The sequence below is a fragment of the Stigmatopora nigra genome, chromosome 1 (genome assembly GCF_051989575.1).
Source record: "Stigmatopora nigra isolate UIUO_SnigA chromosome 1, RoL_Snig_1.1, whole genome shotgun sequence".
Lineage (NCBI taxonomy): Eukaryota > Metazoa > Chordata > Actinopteri > Syngnathiformes > Syngnathidae > Stigmatopora > Stigmatopora nigra.
The window spans coordinates 25,129,204-25,150,398 of NC_135508.1; the positions used below are offsets into that span (position 1 = coordinate 25,129,204).

At 41.2% G+C, this 21,195-nt stretch overlaps 1 protein-coding gene across 7 annotated transcripts in view; it reads left to right on the top strand.

Annotated features, from left to right (window-relative positions):
• The first annotated feature begins 249 nt into the window (after positions 1–249).
• Positions 250–21,195, top strand: part of dlgap4a (discs, large (Drosophila) homolog-associated protein 4a) — a 78,810-nt gene continuing 57,864 nt past the window's right edge. For 2 of the 7 annotated variants that reach the window (XR_013326914.1, XM_077721089.1), the window contains exon 1: positions 250–612. Coding sequence is in view for 1 of the 7 variants with exons in the window: in XM_077721098.1 (XP_077577224.1) it covers positions 547–612 (66 nt within the window). In the remaining 6 variants the exon portion in view is untranslated. Of the gene's footprint in view, positions 621–2,191; positions 2,265–21,195 lie in introns of all 7 variants that reach the window. The other 5 variants (XM_077721073.1, XM_077721065.1, XM_077721054.1 and 2 more) reach the window with 5 other exon arrangements.

Genomic DNA, 21,195 nt, shown 5'->3' on the forward strand with positions numbered 1-21,195 from the left:
CCCCCATTGTCTATCTTATTACAGTTGTATTAACATTCCCCTTTTAAAAAATATGCAAGCATTCAAAGACAGCCCGCAACACTGGATACCGTCTAAAACGACTTGAGGATCTCTTCCAAACATCACTAAAAGGTGAGAACACCGAAATGAGTTGGCCTTTATCCCTCCTGTGGTTTGAGTTCATTGAAATAGCTCATTTTGGCACTTTCTGACTGTGGGTGAATCGTTGAAGATGAGCTCCGGCTAATTGACTAGCTGATGAAACGCGCAGGCATGGTGACTGTCATTACAGCTCCTTTGAGTTCATTTCAGGGGCTGAGTGCTCGGTCGTGGGCTCTCGGACGCCCCCACCCCGCACTCATCCCACGTCTCGTATGAGTAAAAGGCTGCTGCGGAATCAGTGGTAGCCTCCTAGCAGAGCTCCTCGTGCCGCCATGGAGCAGCAGCCTATGGTGAGCCGGCGGAGAGCGGCTCAGTAGGGTGACACTTGTGTTTTTGCAAGACGTGCCATTGGAGGGTCTTGTTTACCAGAATCATTTGGTCCACATGAACGAGGAGGATAGCTATTGGCGCGTGACAAGCGGCAACATCCGCAGCTCGTCGCAATATAAGGTGAGAAGGTAAGCTTGCTTTTATCACGCCGGGCGTTGCGGCGTTTCGTCTCTTAAAACAAACCCACGTTCGCTCGATCAGACTGCATTGTTGCATCGTCAATCCTTGAGGATTTTCCCATTTGGGTTATGTTCGCATCCCCCAGTATGACCGTGCAAGAAACACAAGTGTGACTTGTAAGTGTCACGCCGACAGCCTGTTTGCATCACCCTGTGGAGTGAGGTTCAGCTCAGGATGCCTGTGGAGTGCAGATATGCTTCTCATTGTCACAGACCAGGCTCTTGATAGAAGCAAATGTCTGCATGGGGAGAGGTTCCCATGAAAGGCAAGTTTTGAAAAGGCACAATCATGCAAGTCCTTTTGAGTGTGTTCAACTTGAAAATGAATTTGGAATGACCAAATGATGAATGATCTTGTTGTTCTTCATTCCACTCTTGTGTGTTTAGTTAAAGTTTAATGGCAGCAAAATCTGGAACAAAATCTTGCCTATATTGATGTAGTTATCACCTCTGCTGTTGTTGACGAGGCTGCAGTGGGCTGATAGCCTGTTTGGATCAGGGCCTGTGTTTTGGTTGTTGTCAAACAGCACTTAGGACAATTAAAAGCCCATTTGCTTGTGAAAGTTCTCTTAATAATTCATCTGCTCGATGACTCTGTGGACGGCACACAGAGGTACGTCTGCTCCTGAGACACAATGGAAGATTGGCAATGTCACAGCTGAAGCTTGGATTTGACAAGTGACACTGTGACTGAACTTGGGATCTTTACATCTGTTCTTGCCATAAATAACAGAATAGGATAGTTGATTCTGGAACATAATCGTATGGTTTTACTGAATACCATAACAGTGAAGGAAGCTGCTCTATCTGTGACGCAATCTATTACAGTTGATATACAAGCAAAGGCAGATAGTAATGCATTCCAGTTAGTCCTCTACTGTTGCTAATGTCATTTTATGGATGCATTGTACTTTGAAAGATACGTTTTTGGTCAGGTTTAGAATAAACAGTTCTTTTACTCTATTTCATTGAGCTCCATTTCACTAGCAGCTTTCCTTTTCTATTAAAACTTTGGGTTGGCCAATGAATTTGTTCGTACACTGTTAGAGACATTTCCTGATAGGGTTCTCTTTCAACAACCATGTCAGTCACATGACTGCAAAGCCAAGCAAGCAGGGGAGTTTGAAACGGGGCAGTTTGCACTGCTGAATTCCTTCATCACCAATCAACATAGCTCTTCCCATTCCCTTTACATTTGGTCTATTCTTAGGTCCCATTGAGACATTGCTGAAATGAGAAGAGCAACCTGTGTATGGGTGGAACATTAATATTACTGTACTTGGCCATTGTGGCAATCTAAAAAGTGCCTCTTGATTCAAGTGAGCTGATGAGAATCGCTGGTCAACTAGATGTGTCTGCAGCCCTTATATTATCCATCCTCACTCCGTTTCTGTGAATGAATGTTAATGTGTGTGGTCTGAGACAAATTTAACATAACTTTGAATGTGAGAAGTTTCTTCTGAACAACGCAGGTTGTGCAACACTTATTATTATTATTTCTGGTGTTGAATTTTCCTCAGGTATGGGCGGCACGTTGGAGCTAGTGGTTAGCGTGTCGACCTCACAGTTCTGTGGTCCTGGGTTCAAGTTCAGGTCGGTCCACCGGTGTGGAGTTTGCATGTTCTCCCGGGACCTGCATGGATTTCCTCTGGGTTCCCCAGTTTCCTCCCACATTCCTAAAACAGGCATTGTAGGCTGATTGGACACTCTAAATTGCCCTTAGGTATGGGTGTGAGCGTGCATGGTTGTCCGCTTCATTGTGCCTTGTGATCGGTTGACCACCGATTCAGGGTGTCCCCCGCCTTGAGCTCGGAGACAGTTGGGATTGGCTCCAGCTCCCCCCATGACCCTAATGAGGATTGAGCAGTTCAGAAAATGAGATGAGGTGACTTTTGCTCAGGTATAGTTGGTCATATTGTTTTTTTTTAATCAAAAAGGCATTTGATGAGTTTCTAACAATTGCCTTTTCGTCTTTATTTTCAAATTTGAAATAAATTTAGAGATATTGTTCAGCAATGTCAACATTTTTCTCAATAAAGTAGAAAAAGTTTATTTATTCATGTTTTGAGTTTGATATTCACACCCTGATTTAAAAAATACACACGATACTGTTATACTTTGTCACCTCAACATTCGGAGCTTCAGTACATTGCAATTTTTTTATCCAAATCAAAAATGTTCAAAAAAATGTCAAAATGAATACTAAACCCTGCAAGCGGAAGACACCTCTCTGTCTCCCACTTTGAAGACAGGGGACTGTCACTCAACTCAGCTACAAAAAAAGAAAAATGGTGGGCACTGGGCGGAGGCCATCGCTTTTATCGGAAATAGAGCTCTCTCAGAACTTGACAGCCAGGAGCTTCGGTAAGGGTGGATTTTTTATTAGAAATGCCAGGCCCGGGCGACCTTATGGCGCACACCGTTGTCCTAATCTGAAAATAGAGCTATCTGACCGGACAGGATGGCTGGGAGACTTGGGATAGCGAGCTGATGGTGGAATTTTCCAGAAATGTTCAAAGTACAAGGTCTGGGCGGCTAAGACAGCTGGTTGCCACGGAGGAGCAAAGTGAAAGTCAAGTTTAGTTTAAGTCCGGGCACCATGGGACTCTTTTCCGAAAATAGAGCTCTCTGAATGGGTAAGATGGCTGGCCAGCATTGAGGAGCGAAGAGGAAGATTAATTTCCCCCCAAAATATGATGGCAATAAAACTGAAGAATGTGGTCTTAGTACTTTGAGAAATCGGCAAGACATTTTCAATGTGGGTCACAGTATGAAACAAAGTGTCCCAGAGATTGATGCCAAAATGGTCATAACCATTGAATAAAGCAATCGTCTTGACAGTGCCATGTCCTTTGACAAAAGCATATTTGCACTAAAACAGAAATAGCGGTCACGACTTCCCATTATGTTCTTTTTGCACCTAAAACCTCTCGCAGAAGCTCTTCCTGCTGCAACCACGGCACATCCTGAAGATTCCATCGATGACCCAATCCCTTTCAAATCTGACGAAGCGTACTTCACATTTCTGGGGTCCTGGTTTCTAATCCAGGTCGGTCTACCTGTGTGGAGTTTGCGTGTTCTCCCGGGCCTGCGTGGGTTTCGTCCCATATTCTAAAAACACACATGGTAGACTGATTGAGTGTTAGTGTGAATGTTTGTCCATTCAGGGTGCTCCAGACCCCTCACAACCCTTGTGAGGATAAGTGTTTGAAAATGAATGAATGAAAGCAAACTCATAAAATTATGAGAATAAAAACATTACATTACTTATTTTTACATCGCTCGAAATGGAAGTTGTTCAAGGTTCGGAGACATCAACTTTTGACAACATAAGGTCGTTTTGAATAATTTGATTTAGAAATTACTTGTATATTTAATACAGTAATATCTTAACAAACAAGTGTCCCGACATACGAGAAATTTTACATATGAGGAAAATTCCGAGCAAACTTTTGGCCTGAGATACGAGACAAATTTGACATGAGCATAGGATGCGGTCACTAGATGGTCTTTTCTAGCTACGCAGTGATATTCATGACGAGAGGGAGGGGCTTATTTTATTATGGATAAAGGACAAAGAGTTAGCGGAATCAGCGAAGACTTGAAAATAAAGTAAGCAGCTTAGAAAGGGTATACTTCGATGCTCACTGAAACCTTCAAACCGAGTCGTGGTTTAAAAAACGAACTAGGGATAGACTCGTTTGTGAGGCACGGAGAAGCAGCTAGTTCCAACTTGAAAGCTGCGGTAGAATACAGTGTTCCCTCGCTACTTCGCGCTTCAGCTATCGCGGACTCAGAGCTTCACGGATTTTTTTCAGGAAAAAAATTATAAAAAATGTAAAGATATTAAGTTAAAATTATAAATTACATCATCTTACAAGAGGTGGAAACCAAATATACAATAAAAATTAGTAATTGCATCAAACATGGTGAGAATTCAGGAATCGCATTGATGACGTCATGGCTGTTTACAGGCGCATCTTCACCGCCCAAAAAAACAATGTTCACAACTCCCAATAACAATGTTTCTTATGTGCAAAAAAACTGCAGAAGATCCTCCATACGGACTACTATGATGTTTTTGCTTGGTGGTGCTTTTGTGCACGTGTTACACGTTTCTTTAAGCATTTTTGAAGGGGCACCCCTACTTCGCGGAAATGCACTTATTGCGGGGGGTCCCGATCCCCATTAACCGCGATAAGCGAGGGAACACTGTACATTTTACATCCATTTTTAAGTGCGTGTTTAAGCGAAGTTCATTTAAATTAAAGTTTGTTATGTTACGTAGTCTCAAAAGTGTTGCGAAACGAACATGTAAAGTCTCTCTCCCCAGCCGTTAGTTGCTGCCGTCTGTCTCAAAAGTAAGAACTCCGAACAGTAATGTACACAATAAGGTTGCATTTTATTGCAGATCATAACCATGAGATAGGTATTTGTTTGTGAACGTAGTTGTTGAATTAGAACAATTACAAACATTTTCCATTGTAATATCCTATTTTCAGGTGGGTTTATTTTCAGAGGATAGCAGAGCTGCCAACTTCTGCGGTATTTCCGGAGTTTACTCAGGACATGTAATGCAAACTCTGGGACTCCTGACAACCGCGCTAAACCCCGCAAATCCCAAAACATGTTTCTTTTTTTGATGCAACCATTTCAGAAAAGTACCACATTTCCAATTTAAATGGCTTGATATTCACATCATCGCTACGGCTTATGCCATCTTATGTATGCATTTGATTCAATTGCCCTCTAAACTGGATAAATTTGATAACACGAGTGCATTGTGAATTATCCGAGTTACAAATTCTGATGAATAATTCGTCTTGTGCGACTTCAGCATGGTAGAAGCTACCTATGCAATCGATTCAGAATCGATTGCATGGGTAGCTTCTATCACTTTAACATTTTAGTTTTTTTCATAAGAGAAGTAAGTATTATTAATGCTGACTTAACCACCGGTCCGGCGGAAGTTTATTGGTTCTCATTCGGCGAAATATCCCATGTTGAAGCCGTCTCCCAAAGGACTGACATTTGCACATTACACAAGTGCTACTTCAACGTGACACATGGTGGAAGTGACAATACAATTACAACAAAGCCTTTCCTCTCACCTAACTAATGTTGTATTGAATGGTATACAATATTCCATATGGTGCAGTAGAATACCAATGTGAATATGCATGTGGAGCTTCAGGTAGATGACAGTGTGCGATTGTCAACGTGAATAAACAACAATCTACATTTGATGACGTGAGTCCCGATTTAAATATAAAACACATAAAAAATAGCTATATTAGGTCAAGCTGTTGTTCCTCCACATTTACCATAGCAACAAGGCCTTGGTGTAACTTGAGTTCACACTTGTGCTTAGACTTGTGTGTACACTTCCTCCCTACCACCCCACCATTGAAAGAAGTGTCTTAGTGTTCCATCTGCTCAGCTATTGTCTCATCCTCGTCCTCTAGAATTGGGTTGAATTGGGAAAATGGTGTGTTATCGTCTTTTAAAGAGGCTGGCTTCTCTAACTCGATGCATCTTTTTAAAGCGTCTTTATATACTGTAAGTTGGCATTGAGTTTATCAGGTAAACCTCATCTCATTTTCTCAACCGCTTTAGCCTCATTAGGGTTGCAGGGGATGCTGGAACCTATCCCAGTTGACTCTGGGCAAGAGGCATTGGACACCCTGAATCGGTGGCCAGCCGATCACAGGGCACTGGGAGACGGACAGCCATGCACTCACACCTATACCTAGGGGCAATTTAAGATGTCCAATCAGCCTACCGTGCATGTTTTTGGAATGTGGGAGGAAACCCACGCAGGGGAGAACATGCAAACTCCGCATAGATGGACATGACCTGGATTTGAACCCAGAGCTGTGACGGCGACGTGCTAATTACTCGTACCGCTGGGCCGCCCCCCAAAAAAATATCTAGCAGTGAAAATAAAAAAACCTAGCGCTAATTAAAACTAAAACATTTTAATGAATGACAAAGTACATTAAACTTCCTAACATGGCTTTACCCGTGTGGAAAAACATTTAAAATCCATGTCAAACCTTCAAACCAGTAATCGGCAAATGCGTCAATAATGTCATGTATTGCTAAAATTCTTCTATGTAGCAACTACAGGGGTACTTCTACATATAAATGTATCTACTTAGGAAATATTAGGTTACAAACGGCCTCAAGGGTTCAAAGATCCTCTTGTCGTATCCTGTATTTTATTTGGAAATTGTCATATCAGAGTTGGCCCCTTTTGCAGCGCTGGCCTCCCAATAACTAGAAAGGACCTGCTTCAATATTATTCCAGACCCGAGTTAAACGCACCGTAGGCGGATGCGAGAGTTGGCCTGAGCGGCGTAGTGGCGAACAAGTACGACGGGAGAATGGCGCAAGCCCGACCCAAAAAAGGTGCACTTTCGGCAGATGCGAGTGGAATAGTGGCCACCAAATTGGTATGGACAGAGCTATCCAGCTTTCTGTCAGGATTCTGGTTCAGCACTTTTCTGAGGTCCCTTCGACCCTTGTTCGTCATGGAGTTGTTTCTTAAGATATTTTTAGTGTTCTCAATGCTGGTTTAGTCTATGCTGTTTCCTCATTTTAACCCACAAAAGGTATGGTACAAGTCAAAAGAAGAAATGTGTTATTATCTAAGTGTTGTTATCTAAGTGTTGCTATCGCCCATTTGACGACAAAGAGCTTGTGCATTTTCAGAAAATTATGAAAGCTCCCCAAAGGCAATCGTTGTTGGAATGATATTTTACTAAACGTAACATTATTTTAAGTTGAGTTGGGTGTTTTACAAGTTTTAAGTACCGTATTTTCACAACTATACGTCGCATCGCATTTTAGGCCGCAGTGTCAGTAATGAGTGCAATTTCTGTATTTGACACACAAAGGATGCACCGTTAAAAAAGAGGCAAACAGTCATGGCAAAACATACACGCTAAACACACACGCTAAAAACACGTTTTTAAAAAGGCAACGGAAGCAAAACTGAGTTTGGTTGTACTTTATTTAGCCATTTTACAATGTTCTCACGTCATTGTCACCCACAAATCCATCAAAGTCCTCATTTACTGTGTCTGAATTGAACAACTGTCCAAATGAGTCATCAAAAACGCCAAGTCCCCTTTTTTCGTTCTCAGAGTCACTGTCATTGCCATGTGGCTCCACAGAGATGATGCCGGCTTTGGCAAAAGCTCGAACAACCATTCAAGCAGACACGCTTGAGATGAGACTCCCCATGGATATTATCAAATTAAATGACAGTGAGAAGTATTGTCTATTTATTGTAGATGTTTTGTCAAATGGGTTGAAATCTTTATTTGCCTATGATAGGTACACCAATAGGCATTCCCAAATGCACGCACAAAAGTAAAACTCCCAAGTGAGCGGTGTGAACCACACTGTGAGAAGTCAAAACAATTGAAAGATCTCCAGATCTTCCCAAGGGAGCGGTGTGAAGAATCTTGAGCGAAATCCAGCTGGAGAGAGGAGTGACCTTCCCGTTCTTTCGGTTAACTCAGACATTTACACGGCGATTGCAAGCAGATGTAATAAAATGACTTTTCTAATGTAAATAAGCTAAGTAAAGCAAAGCGTTCTTCGTTGTGAGAAAATATATAATAATGAAAGACTAATAAGATGAGTAAAACAAAGCGTTCTTCGTTGTGAGAAAATATATAATAATGAAAGACTAATAAGATGAGTAAAACAAAGCGTTCTTCATTGTGAGCAAATATATAATAATTGGATTCGATAACTGTATTCACCCCGTATTCGGGAAATTTCATGTTGGACTAATAACCCTAACATTTCCCCGTTCTAATATATTTGTACGTAATCCCATAATCTTTTTTTTTTATGACAAATACAAATACACTTGGGGGAAGTCCGTTGTCAGTTATTTTTAGTAGCCGTACTCTAACATTTAGCCAATGGTGTGCAGTCAGGGCCTTCTAAGCCTTTTCTGCTGGCCTAAAATATCTGAATCATATATTATATTTTGTCCATCAATACTCATTAAATAATTCCAAATTGTCTGTTAGCTTCCTTTGATTGCTTTCCCCCTGGTAGCACTGCTTCCATGTGTGTTTTCATATTTAAGCATTTAACAAATCACATTTCAGCCATTATTTGTTCCCAGGGTCAGAAATCTGCCTTAAGGCCTTCACAATCAGTTCTGCAGTCTCTGCTGCTTTTAAGAGGTTACTTTAACCAATCAGAATTCGATTTGGTGACACCAAGGCCTTCTCGAAGGTGCAGGGATATGTCATTGCCTTCTCGCAGGCGTAGGGATACGTCATTGCCTTCTCGCAGGCGTCGGAATACGTCATTGCCTTCTCGCAGGCGTAGGGATACCTCATTGCCATCTCGCAGGTGTAGGGAAACGTCATCGCTTTCTCCAACTATGATTGGCTAGTGATCGAGTAGGCGGACCAAAGCCAAAGTGAGCCAGCCAGAGATTGCAAAATCCACACACAATGGCCGACGGAGGAAAACAAATGGATTTGGTTGCAGATTTGCTGGCAAAGCCATTTTCCAGACGGACTTTTCCAGAAAAAAAATGGACATCATTAAGAAAGGGCGGTCAACTCCAAAGCTACCAAGCCTTTTACAGCCGAGAAAAGGGTGTGTCCGCCACTTTCAGTTAGCTAACTACGAGCGCTACTCCTGGCTCACAGGCTCCGAGGCACACTGCAAATTAAATTGCTGGGAGTGCTTGTTATCTGCCACCGATCGACGTGTTTGGAGCAACACTGGATTTGCAATTTTGACTTGTTTAACCAAAGCAGCAACGAAACAGCAACGCACTGCCAGACACTAACAAACAAGAGTGCTCTCCAAAACCTTTTGGGGAAAGCAGAGAGAAGTTCAGTGAAAGCACGCACGGAAATGGAGCGCCACAACAAAAAGGTAAAGAAAAATAGGAAAATCTTAAATAGTTTGATAGACTGTAAACTTTCCTTTTGGGGACACGATGAAAGCGCTGCAGCCCCAAACAAAGGAAATTACGTGGAATTTCTTTCTCTCATTGCTGAGAGAAACACGGATTTACATTACCACCTGTCCACTAATAATACTCTGCGAGTGTTCCTGGAGATGATTGATATCCATCTGCTGGTATCAAGAATCCTTGATTTCCAACTTTTGTTATTAAAACAACAAAAAATGGTCAAAAGGGTATATATCTATCTATATATATATATATATATATCTATCTATATATATATATATATATATATATATATATATATATATATATATATATATATATATATATATATATATATATATATATATATATATGTGTGTGTGTGTGTGTGTGTGTGTGTGTGTGTGTGTGTGTGTGCGTGCGTGCGTGCGTGCGTGCGTGCGTGCGTGCGTGCGTGCGTGCGTGCGTGCGTGCGTGCGTGCGTGCGTGCGTACGTACGTACTTACATACATACATACATACATACATACATTCATTCATTCATTCATTCATACATACATACATACATACATACATACATACATACACACATACACACATACACACATACACACATACACACATACACACATACACACATACACACATACACACATACACACATACACACATACACACATACACACATACACACACACACACACATACACATACACATACACACATACACACATACACACATCTACACACACACATCTACACACACACACATCTACACACACACACATCTACACACACACACATCTACACACACACACACATCTACACACACACACACATCTACACACACACACATCTACACACACACACACATCTACACACACATCTACACACACACACACACACACACACACACATACATATATATATATATACTATATTTGTTAAACAATAAAGGAAAGCGTGATTCTGTATTTAATTCAATTTGTAAAAAATATTTGGAATTTTGAAAGAAAACAAGAACTGATAGCAGTAAATATTGTCCTCACTTCTGTTGTCCTCGATAATTTCTACATAAAGTTTACTTTTGCAAGAAACAGTCAGTGCGCACTATTTAATAAAAATGGCAACACAAAATTATACAGTAAGTCTGATATGAACAAATGGCAGAATACAACCCTCTCAACATTGAGCATAGTGACATACTTGGTCAATGAGGTATGAATAATGCGAAGAACAAAAACGAAAGGAGACATTTTTGTTTCTGATCACTTTGGGATTTTACTAATGTGGTGCAGAGGCTCTCTGCCACTCGTAATATTAAAAGTGTAGCCTGCTGGGTTTCTGCATAGCACAGCCCATTATCTGGAAAATATTGAGACACGTGCGAGAAAACTCAACAAAGCCGAGAATTAGTGGTCGGCGTTAACTCACTTTGCTTCAACAATAGTCAGGAAACATAACATCATGCTCAGGCTATTTAAGGCAATAGAGTCGTCGAAGTGGAGCAAAATGAAGACGAGGGACCTGTAATCTCCAAAAGATCCAAGATGGCTCTGCGCACCGGTGCGGCGGCTCGGTGCTCTCCAGTTTTGTTTTCTGTTTACTCAATCGTATCATTATTTACTAAGAATTGCCAGGATTTAATTACTCTCGGGAGGAGATGTGATATATTTATCACAACAGATTACCCACGGACCTACGATATCCCCGAGAACATCTCGAGACCACCGATTTCTCCATGGAACGTCCACTCCACTCGGAGTACGACGGAGGCAGCGAAGGGAAAGACAGCAAAAGTGCGGATGCTGGGCGGTCCTAGCTGCTAAGCTAAGGCAGCGGCCACACCTAGCAGGCAGAGTCGGGCAGTGAATGTGAACTGACAAAACTTTAATGACTTGGGAGGAACTAATAAATAACAAGGATTAAAACACTTAACCAAACCTTACTGGAAAAGACGCACCGGGACAAGGAGCACTGGACATAGGGGAGCACACGTGAACACAAGTGACACCCAAGCGACGATCCTACAAGGATTCACAAATGCACAGGATTTAAATAGACGGACATGGGTTGACGAGACAATCAGCAAGCAGGAGGTGCACGCCGAATCGGTGGTCAACCGATCGCAGGGCCCGGGGAGACGGATAATCATGCACACTCACACCTATACCTAGGGGCAATTTAGAGTGTCCAATCAGCCTACCATGCATATTTTTGGATTGCCGGTGGAAACCAGAGTACCTAGAGGAAACCCACGCAAGCCTAGGGAGAACATGCAAACTCCACACAGATGGATGTGACCTTAATGTGGACCCAGGTCCCCAGAGCTGTGAGGCCAATGAGCTAACCACTCGCCCCACCAGGCCGTCCCCTCATTTATTAATTCCTCAAAATATTTCTTCCATCTTTCTAGTACACTACTGGCCTCTGTCAACAGCTTATCATCTGTGTTCTTTGTCACTCTAATTTGCTGGACCATGTTTCAATCGTTTTCTGATCTTCTGTCTTGCTAGTCTCTACAGATCCTTCCGCTGCTCATTGCTGTTTCACCGGGCATACAATTTTTCACATGCCCCCGGTTTGGCCTTTGCACATCTACCTGTTCCTTACATCTCATCTGCATTTACGCCTATTCTGTCAGTGTCCCACTTATTAGCTAAATCTCTTCCTAAATCCACTTCTGCACCATCAGGTCTCCCTATCCTTATATTGGTTGAGGATGGATTATCCAGCAGAACCATTTAAGAACTAGTTAAACAATATTACATACTGAATTTATTCAGGTATAACGCGCACCCATGATTTGTGACTGAAAATGGATATCCTTTTTTTGTTTACTTTTTCTCAACTCACACCGAGGATTGCTGAGCAACCAATTAAGGTTTTACCTTGCTGCCTATTTTGCCTGTTGATGGCTGGTAAAGGGTCCAGCGCCCTCATTCACTCTTGTGAGGACGAGCAGCTTAGAAAATAATAAATATAGAATACCAATAAATAAATAAATTCTCAATAGAAGAAGTGTTCGCAATCATTTTCTTTCTCTCTGATTGTGGGCCGTACATTTCTCTCCAGAATATCTTATTTGTCTTGAGTGTTCATTATAGCCTGCACACCGCCTTCTAGCTACAGCGAAGCAGCCCCAGAATGTAACTGAGTCTTTTGAATGTTCCACAGTTGGCATGGTGTACATCTGTTACCACTGTGATTTGAACAGAAGGATGGTTACACTTTGGAGCAAGTATGAATATAATGATAAAGGAAGCCTGGAATTTACCAGTCAATGAGACCTGCTTTATGAAGTACAATGTATTATTTACACTTGTCTTTGCTCTTTATTCTCAACCTAAGGCACATAAAAAAGACAAAATGAGTTACATTACCACCATAGCCGTTTTCCCCCCCATTTAACAGATACTTTATGAATGACAGAATAGTAGAGTCTTAAGGATGACAAAAACAGAATACATTGGTCTCAAACCAAATTTGTGCTAAGGACATTGAAACAAATATTCTCTCTAAGTCCAATGTGGGTAAATGTCTGATTTCTCTCCTACTAAACTCAATAATGTTCCCTTGTAGGTTTATTCCCATGCATATTATTTTCACGGTGGTCCAACCTTTTTCAAATTCACTTTACTTCATCTCTCACAAATGATTGTGTCATTTACACAGATTGAAAAAGGCAACAAGCCTTTTAACAATTATGTTTGTTGATTTTCAAATATTATGTGTTAAAGTGAAATACAAAGTACAAAAAAATCAAATGTAGTCAAAAATTGTAATAAATTCTCTTGTAGTGTGCGATGCCCCCCATGCATTGAAGTGTATAGCGTCTCATTAGTATGGGTGTCAGCGTCTCTCCTTCAGCTGAACCTGCCATGCCACTACTGTAGTTGTTGTTGTTGTTGTTGTTGTTGTTGCACTACAAGCGCCTGAGGATTGCCCTCAGATAGCGCTAGAGTTGCCACTGGAACGCGGGTTATTTCATCCGGGGGGTAGTCGGAGGTGAGGGGCAGTCAAATGTCTCCGGCTGGATGAAAAACGTAGGGTGCCACGTTCCTTGTTGGCAGCTCTGAGTGGTATTTGTTGGAATTCGCAGGCCGCGGCGAGCGGCCTCTCAGGAGACACCACGTGAAGGTTTCCAACTTTGTCTCCCTCTACTGTAGTAGAGTTGCTTGCCTAACTGCAGCAATGTCCTCTTTTCACTCTAAGGAAGGAGAGAAATGGCCTCATTGAAATAAAGGATATGCTTGAATGATCAATGATACCTGAATCTTATTGGTATACAAAGTATACTAAACCCTTGCATGCAGGCAGTCCATCTTTCATTTGTCATTCATTGTGCAGTTTTCTGATGTAAGTTTTAAGTTAGTTTGTACAAGTTACCACAATATTTTTCAAGAAACTCCTTTTACACCTTATTTCAGATTTAATACTCATTATAGTGTGAGGTAATTAGCAATCTACACTGATCGTGGCTTTCAGGCATAAATGCCTGAACCATAACTACAGCATGCAGTCTCGACTCGGGCACAATTTCAGACCAGTTTACTGTTTATATATTCAACAGAAGTAAAGTTAATTTACTGTACTGAAATAATCCATTCATTTTTTAGAGATCAGCCTGAACAATGATACATTATTTAAAAAAAATGAAATAAGAAAACACATGATAACCAAAAGGTGTGTCTTACATCAGCTTTCATTTTACAGTAATCCCTCGAATATTCTTGATAATATAGACCAGACATGGCCACGATAACCAAAAGACTGCAAAGTAGAATCATCCCTCTATTAACTACATACCATCAATGTTCCCGTAAACTGAATGTGTGTGCAATTGCGCACTACTGTTGTGCTCTCCCCACACAGCAAACATATTCAGTGCACAAAATAAAATCCAGCCTGAATTGTAAAAAAAAATCAACACATTTCAACTTTTTCTGTGCCATTTTGCAACACAACTCGGACAATGGCAGCCTGTCACTGACAAACAACAAGAAACAGTAATTTGGGGTAAAACTTTGATTAAGACTGTCCAGCCAAGATATGATGCGGTTTTTGTCACTTGGCACAAATAAATGTTAACCACATTGATTGGCTGAGTTGTAGGTTAGCAAATAGCTAACAGTTTGTTGGAGCTGCTGCCATGGCGGAGCCACTCAACAAGGCAAAGGAAAAAATAATTGCTGTTCTTTTAAGATTGAATGGCTGTCAGAGTATGTGCAAATAGAAAACCAAGCGGTGGAATTGTATGAGAAAGGTCTCCTCTTTAAAAGATGAAGCGAAGCTAAAGTTCTAAGCAAATCTTCCGATGGAGGAATATTGCAAATAGAGGGAAGCTACACTATCTCACATGACACATTCAGTGGAAAAGTCATTTGAAGGAAAATGAGAACCGAGAAGAACAGACGTGCAAAATAAGGTAAAATTTAAGTCAGATTTGTGCACATTCTAGTGACACTTATTAAGATGTTTTATAAGATATTAATCATTAAATTGTATTATGACTAGATCATTTATGGGTAGTAGACATGCAGCTGCTTATGGGATGTGTGATACTGGTGTGTGCCGATAGCGAGCAATTATGATGTTTCTCACCCTGGTTGGTCCTCAGTGTGCTCAGGTAGGTTGTCTGTATGTGCAAATATATAATAAATCAGAGGGAACATTGGATACCGTAGTATTTTTTGCGCCTACAGAAAAATACAAGTACACTAGTACAATTATGAAGAAGTCATTCATTCACCTTCCATAATGCGCATCATCAAAGGGGGTGCAGGGGTTGATGGACCCTAACCGAGCTGTCTTCAGGCAAAAGGCAGACTACACCTTAGACTGTTCCCCATTCTGCCGTAGGGCACGCAGAGAGACAAACGGCCATTTGCACTTCCAATCATACCACCACGAACGGGAATCGGGCCCACGCCTGCCCGCATCGAAGTCAGGCGAGTGAACCCCTACACCATGAAGCGCTGAGTGTCACCTGATTCAGTGCCGGCTAAACAGAGCTGTCTTCCACTTGCGATTTTCAACGTGGATTTTTACATTTTAATGATTTTTTTTACACTTAAGATAGAAAAATGCAATGTACTAAAGCTATGAATGTTGAAGCTGTGAAGTGGTGTAGGATCACAGTATGTAGCTCATAAATTATTTGTTCAACACTTCTGAAATGTTCTTTCATCTTATGGTGAAGAAAACTGGAATTTAGTGCAGGCTCAACAAGTTCACCTCAACAACAAACTAGACTGGTCCACAAACATAGATGGCCTGTACAAAAGGAGCCAGAGCCGCCTCTACCTACTGAGGTGTCTACGGTCCTTTGGAGTGTGCAGGACACTGCTGAGGATTTTCTACGACACTGTGGTGGCATCTACAGTGTTTTATGCAGTGGTCTGTTGAGGATGCAGGAGCATGGAGAGGGACAGGAACAGGCTGAATAAGCTTGACAGGAGGGCCAGCTATGGTCTGGGCTGTCCTTTGGAATCTGTGGAGGAAGTGGGAGAGCAAAGGATGCTGACCAGGATGATGTCCATCATGGACAGCACCTCCCATCCCGTTCATCAGTCTGTGGAGTCTCCAAAGCTCTTTCAGCAATAGACTGCTGCGCCCTCATTGCAGAAGGTTAAGACCTACTGCATGCATGCATATACATCTGTGTATGTATATATGTGCTTATATATATGTATGTGTATGTAAATATGTATGTGCTTATATATATGTATGTGTATGTAAATATGTATGTGCTTATATATATGTATGTGTATGTAAATATGTATGCTTATATATATGTATGTGCTTATATATATGTATGTGTATGTAAATATGTATGTGCTTATATATGTATGTGTATGTAAATATGTATGTGCTTATATATATGTATGTGTATGTAAATATGTATGTAATCAGTTTTGTGTAAAGTTACATTAAACGTATGTTTGAGTGTGTCTGTATGTATTATTCCAAGTTAATTTAAATTTGCTTGTTCTGTTAAGAGTGCGCTGACGCGGAATAGTCCGCACCCCCTCGCATGCCTCTATGTCCCACTCGCTGTTTAATCCGTCTAATTTTAGTTCTAGTAAACACATTTTATTACTATTAAACCACTAGTTATGTGTTACTAGATAGCAAATTAAACGTATGTTTGAGTGTGTCTGTATATATTAATCCAATTCAATTTAAATTTGTTTCTTCTGTTACGAGTTCGTCGCCATGTGTTTTTTCAGATGGTTAGAACAAATTAAATTGTTTTTAGTTCATTTCAATGGGAAACATTTGTTTGACTTACGAGAAATCGACATACAAGCTCAGTCTGGAACGAATTAAGCTCGTATGTAGTGGTACCACTGTACTTCCTCTGAGCATTCAAGGACACCAGCCTTTGTCTGTCCCTGAGGCTTTAGGATCAACTGTACACAATTTGCTGCCATGTCATTACTCTTGGCTTTCCTTCATTCAGCAATCAGCTACGTGACAGAAAGATGACACCTCACTTTGCAAAGTCACCTAGTTACCCAATGTTCCCTATTTAGCTTTCACAGCATCAGCTCCCTGAGTCATGCTTTGCTCGCTTCCAAAGGCCACGCAGCACAAGGAAAATCTAACTAAGACACCACATCATTGTGGTTTGGCAACCTCTCTAGCCCGCCTCCCACATCCTCCATGTTACACTGTGTTGGGAATTTTTCCCTCCACGTCTCAGAGACCCTGACACTTACCTATTTTGTTCCTCATGTAGTCACAGTGAGCCATATTGACCTATCCAAGTTCACTGAGTAATTTGAGTTTTTGCTTTCTAAAGAAGAAACCCATGCTTTGCCAATTTCGTTATACGCATCTGGGTATGATGACAATTAGGCTTTTGTCGAGTCAATGATGATGACAGAGCCTATGTCCCATTATATGCTTCAAGCTCTGACAGGTGTGCCAAGCAGCAGTGTCACCTGGGGAGACAAAGTTGGAAACCTTCACGTGGTGTCTCCTGAGAGGCCGCTCGCCGCGGCCTGCGAATTCCAACAAATACCACTCAGAGCTGCCAACAAGGAACGTGGCACCCTACGTTTTTCATCCAGCCGGAGATATTTGACTGCCGCTCACCTCCGACTACCCCCCGGATGAAATAATCCGCATTCCAGTGGCAGCTCTAGCGCTGTCTGAGGGTAATCCTCAGGCGCTTGTAGTGCAACAACAACAGCAGCAGTGTCACCTAATCACTTATATTCATTCCTCCATTCATCCCTTACAATAATTTCCCTCATTGTTATTTTCAAGTACCATATTTATTCGAGTAAAACGCACAGCCCTGCATATAACGCACACTCATAATTTGTGACTATATATTGGTATATTTTTTTCCATTTTTTCTCAGCACACACCAAAGGATTACACCGGTACTGGTAACTGGCAAATGCTGAACACATGTCACCATGACAAAACATTTATTCACAACATATGGTACGGCAACCTGGTAAAACAAATTACCAGTATAAACCCAATTCTCAAATGAAAGTTACAATTTTAGATCCTTAATGTCTAATTCATCATCATAATATTAAAAAATGTTCAGTCTGATTCCTCATCATCAGATTCAACAAACAATTGATTCCATTCTTCTTGAGCAAAGCCAGTTTGTCAAATGCTTTGCTTGAAAGTGAAACATGCAATACCCAAACAAAATAAATGTTGAAGTAGCTTGGGATTTACAATAAATACTGCTCGGTATGGCCTAGGGGATTGTAGGTCGATCCACGGCAATCACGGACGCAGAGAAGTTGTTTTATCAAAAGGTAGAATTTAATAAACAAAGGTATGACCGAGTCAGCAACTATACCGGGAATCACAATATAACCAGAGCACGACAGAGTTGGAGAATTCACTAGAAATCAAAATATAACAAACCACGACCGTGTCAGTGACTGAATTATAAATCACGGTATACAGGTGTCGAGTCTGAACGAGGTGTCAGGGTCACAGGGCGGCAAGCGAGTGTAAGGGATACTTTGCAATACTCAGGTGTGCAGGTGTGCTGACATGTTCTATGCTGCCCAATCAATTAGGAGTAAAGAATGCATGAACCATTAAGCAATGTGCTTTCAAACAAACTGTATCAAGCGCTCTATTTTGATATTTAGTGTAAGTCAGGCACAACACACTGACCATACCTGTGTGGAGCTTTATATACTGGGTGTAACTATCTAAGTGTGAAATTGAAATTGAATTTGAAAGATGGCAGTTTGGTTCAATGTTGGTGTTCCCCTTCAATCTACAGTTACAATTAAATTCCCATTGAACGTTTCTGCTGTGTTTGGTGTAGATCATTTGTCCCTAACATAACAAAAATTGATATTGGATATAATCAATTAAATAACCTATTTTCTTCCAAATTATCGAAATTTACAGCATTAACCATATTGATATATTTTCACACAAACCATCAGGGACTATTACCACGTCAATAATTGTATACTGGGCGGCCTGGCGCCTGAGTGGTTAGTGCATCAGCCTGCCAGTTCCAGGGTATTCCAGGTCCGTCCATCTGTGCAGTTTGCATCTTCTCCCCAGGCCTGCTTGGGTTTCCTCCGGGTACTCCGGTTTCCTCCCACATTTGAAAGACATGCATGGTTGGACACTCTAAATTGTCCTTGGTATGAGTGTGAGCGCGAATGGTTGTCTGTCTCCTTACGCCCTGCGATCGGCTGGCCATCGATTCACGGTGTCCCCCGCCCTGTGCCCCAAAGGGAGCTGGGACACTTGGGAGGATAAAGCGGTTGAGAAAATGAATGAATGAATAATTCTCTAATATAATAATAATAAAATGTATTGTGCCTGACTTGTTCTGAAAGTTCTATATATAAAATTATAGATGTTTGCGACATTGATGGAATCTTGTAGAATATTAAGTATCACAATAAGTACTGTGAAAGAACTATTTTTATTTCAGACTCAGAGTAAAACAACTGACAACATAGACACTTGCATATGCTAATCTATACTAATCACAGTTGAAATGTAAGTTATACAGAAAACAGAAGAGGAAAACAGATTAAAAAGTGGAAAATGGGTGCTTGTTAAACAGATGGTTCAAATCTACTTCACGTGTCAACTCAACTCAATTTTTTATATGTGAATTTTGGATATTCTCATTTCTTTCTGTTTTACGCAGGTACACTTTCCTACCGCTCACCAAAAATATGAATGTTGTTTGTGAAAGTACCTGAATTGTAAAGGAATGTTCTGTGCCCTAGAGCAGGGGTCTCAAACTCAATTTACCTGAGGGCCGCAAGAGGCAGAGTCTGGGTGAGGCTGGGCTGCATCAGGATTTCCACAAGAGAAGCTGATAAAACATTCCAATGTTATCAAATAACTTTATTTTTTAACAAAAAAAATGAATTAAATAAATTAACTTAAAGATGAATAAAAAATAAATCAATAAGTAATAAAATAATAATAATAATAATGAGAATACAGTAGATATACAGTCGCTGGCTAAGTAGAGAAAACTAATTATTTTTATTTTGTTTCAAATGTCTGTATTAACAGCTCTTTAAATTTTAACTTTCTGAACTTTACTTCTTGCTGCTAGAGACCTGGCAGCGCTTCTTCTCACATAGCTTAGTCACATTTGGCTTGAGGGAGGAAGCAGTGGAGACCCTCAATAGAGCTTGAAGATGCTCATCAGTAAGTCTGGACCTATACTTGGACTTATTGAAGTTCAAGGTGGAGAAGAGTTTCTCACACAAGTATGTGCTCCCAAAAAGGCACATGGTCCGCTTGAAGATTCGGGAAAGTTCAGGGAAGCTGGGGGTCAACTCTCTCAAAAAATGTCCAAGCTTGTCTGCTTCTCCACTCACCTCCATGAACTTGGCTTTGAGTGCAGAGTTGCACTGCAGGTCAATGAGCTCCATTTGAAGCTCAGGAGGGGCATCTTGCACATCAAATGAGAAGGGGTCCGCAAACATTTGAAATGTGGCTTTGTATGTCTTGAAGTCTGCAAATCTGTGATCAAATTCCTCCTGCAGCTTCGAAATGGCCTCCACATATTTCTCACCACTGAGTGGTGTGCCTGCATCCACAAGAGCCTTGCATGCTGGGAAATGGAAAAGGTTTGCCTGAGAGAGCTGGGCTTTCCATAGCAAAAGTTTAGTGCAGAATGCTCTCACATTGTCATAGGCAGCACTGACAAGCTGCCCCTGGCCTTGTAGCTTCTTTTTCAGTACATTAAGCTCATGTGTGATATCAACAAGAAAAGCTAAGTTCATGAGTCATTTGGGATCACTTAGCACAGGAACAGCAACCCCGTCTATCACCATGAAGTCTTTTACTGCTGCTCTCAACTCAAAAAATCTCTTCAACACATTTCCCCTGCTGAGCCAACGTACCTCAGTGAAGTAGAGCACATCCCCATGTTCAGACTCCATTTCCTCAAAAAAAGCACGAAACCTTCTATGCTTTAAGCCCCTGGATCTGATTTGGTTGATGCATTTCACAACGACAGACATCACATTGTCAAACTTCAGGCATCTGCTGCAAAGGGCCTGCTGATGGATAATGCAGTGCAGAGCTATGGCCTACTCCACACCC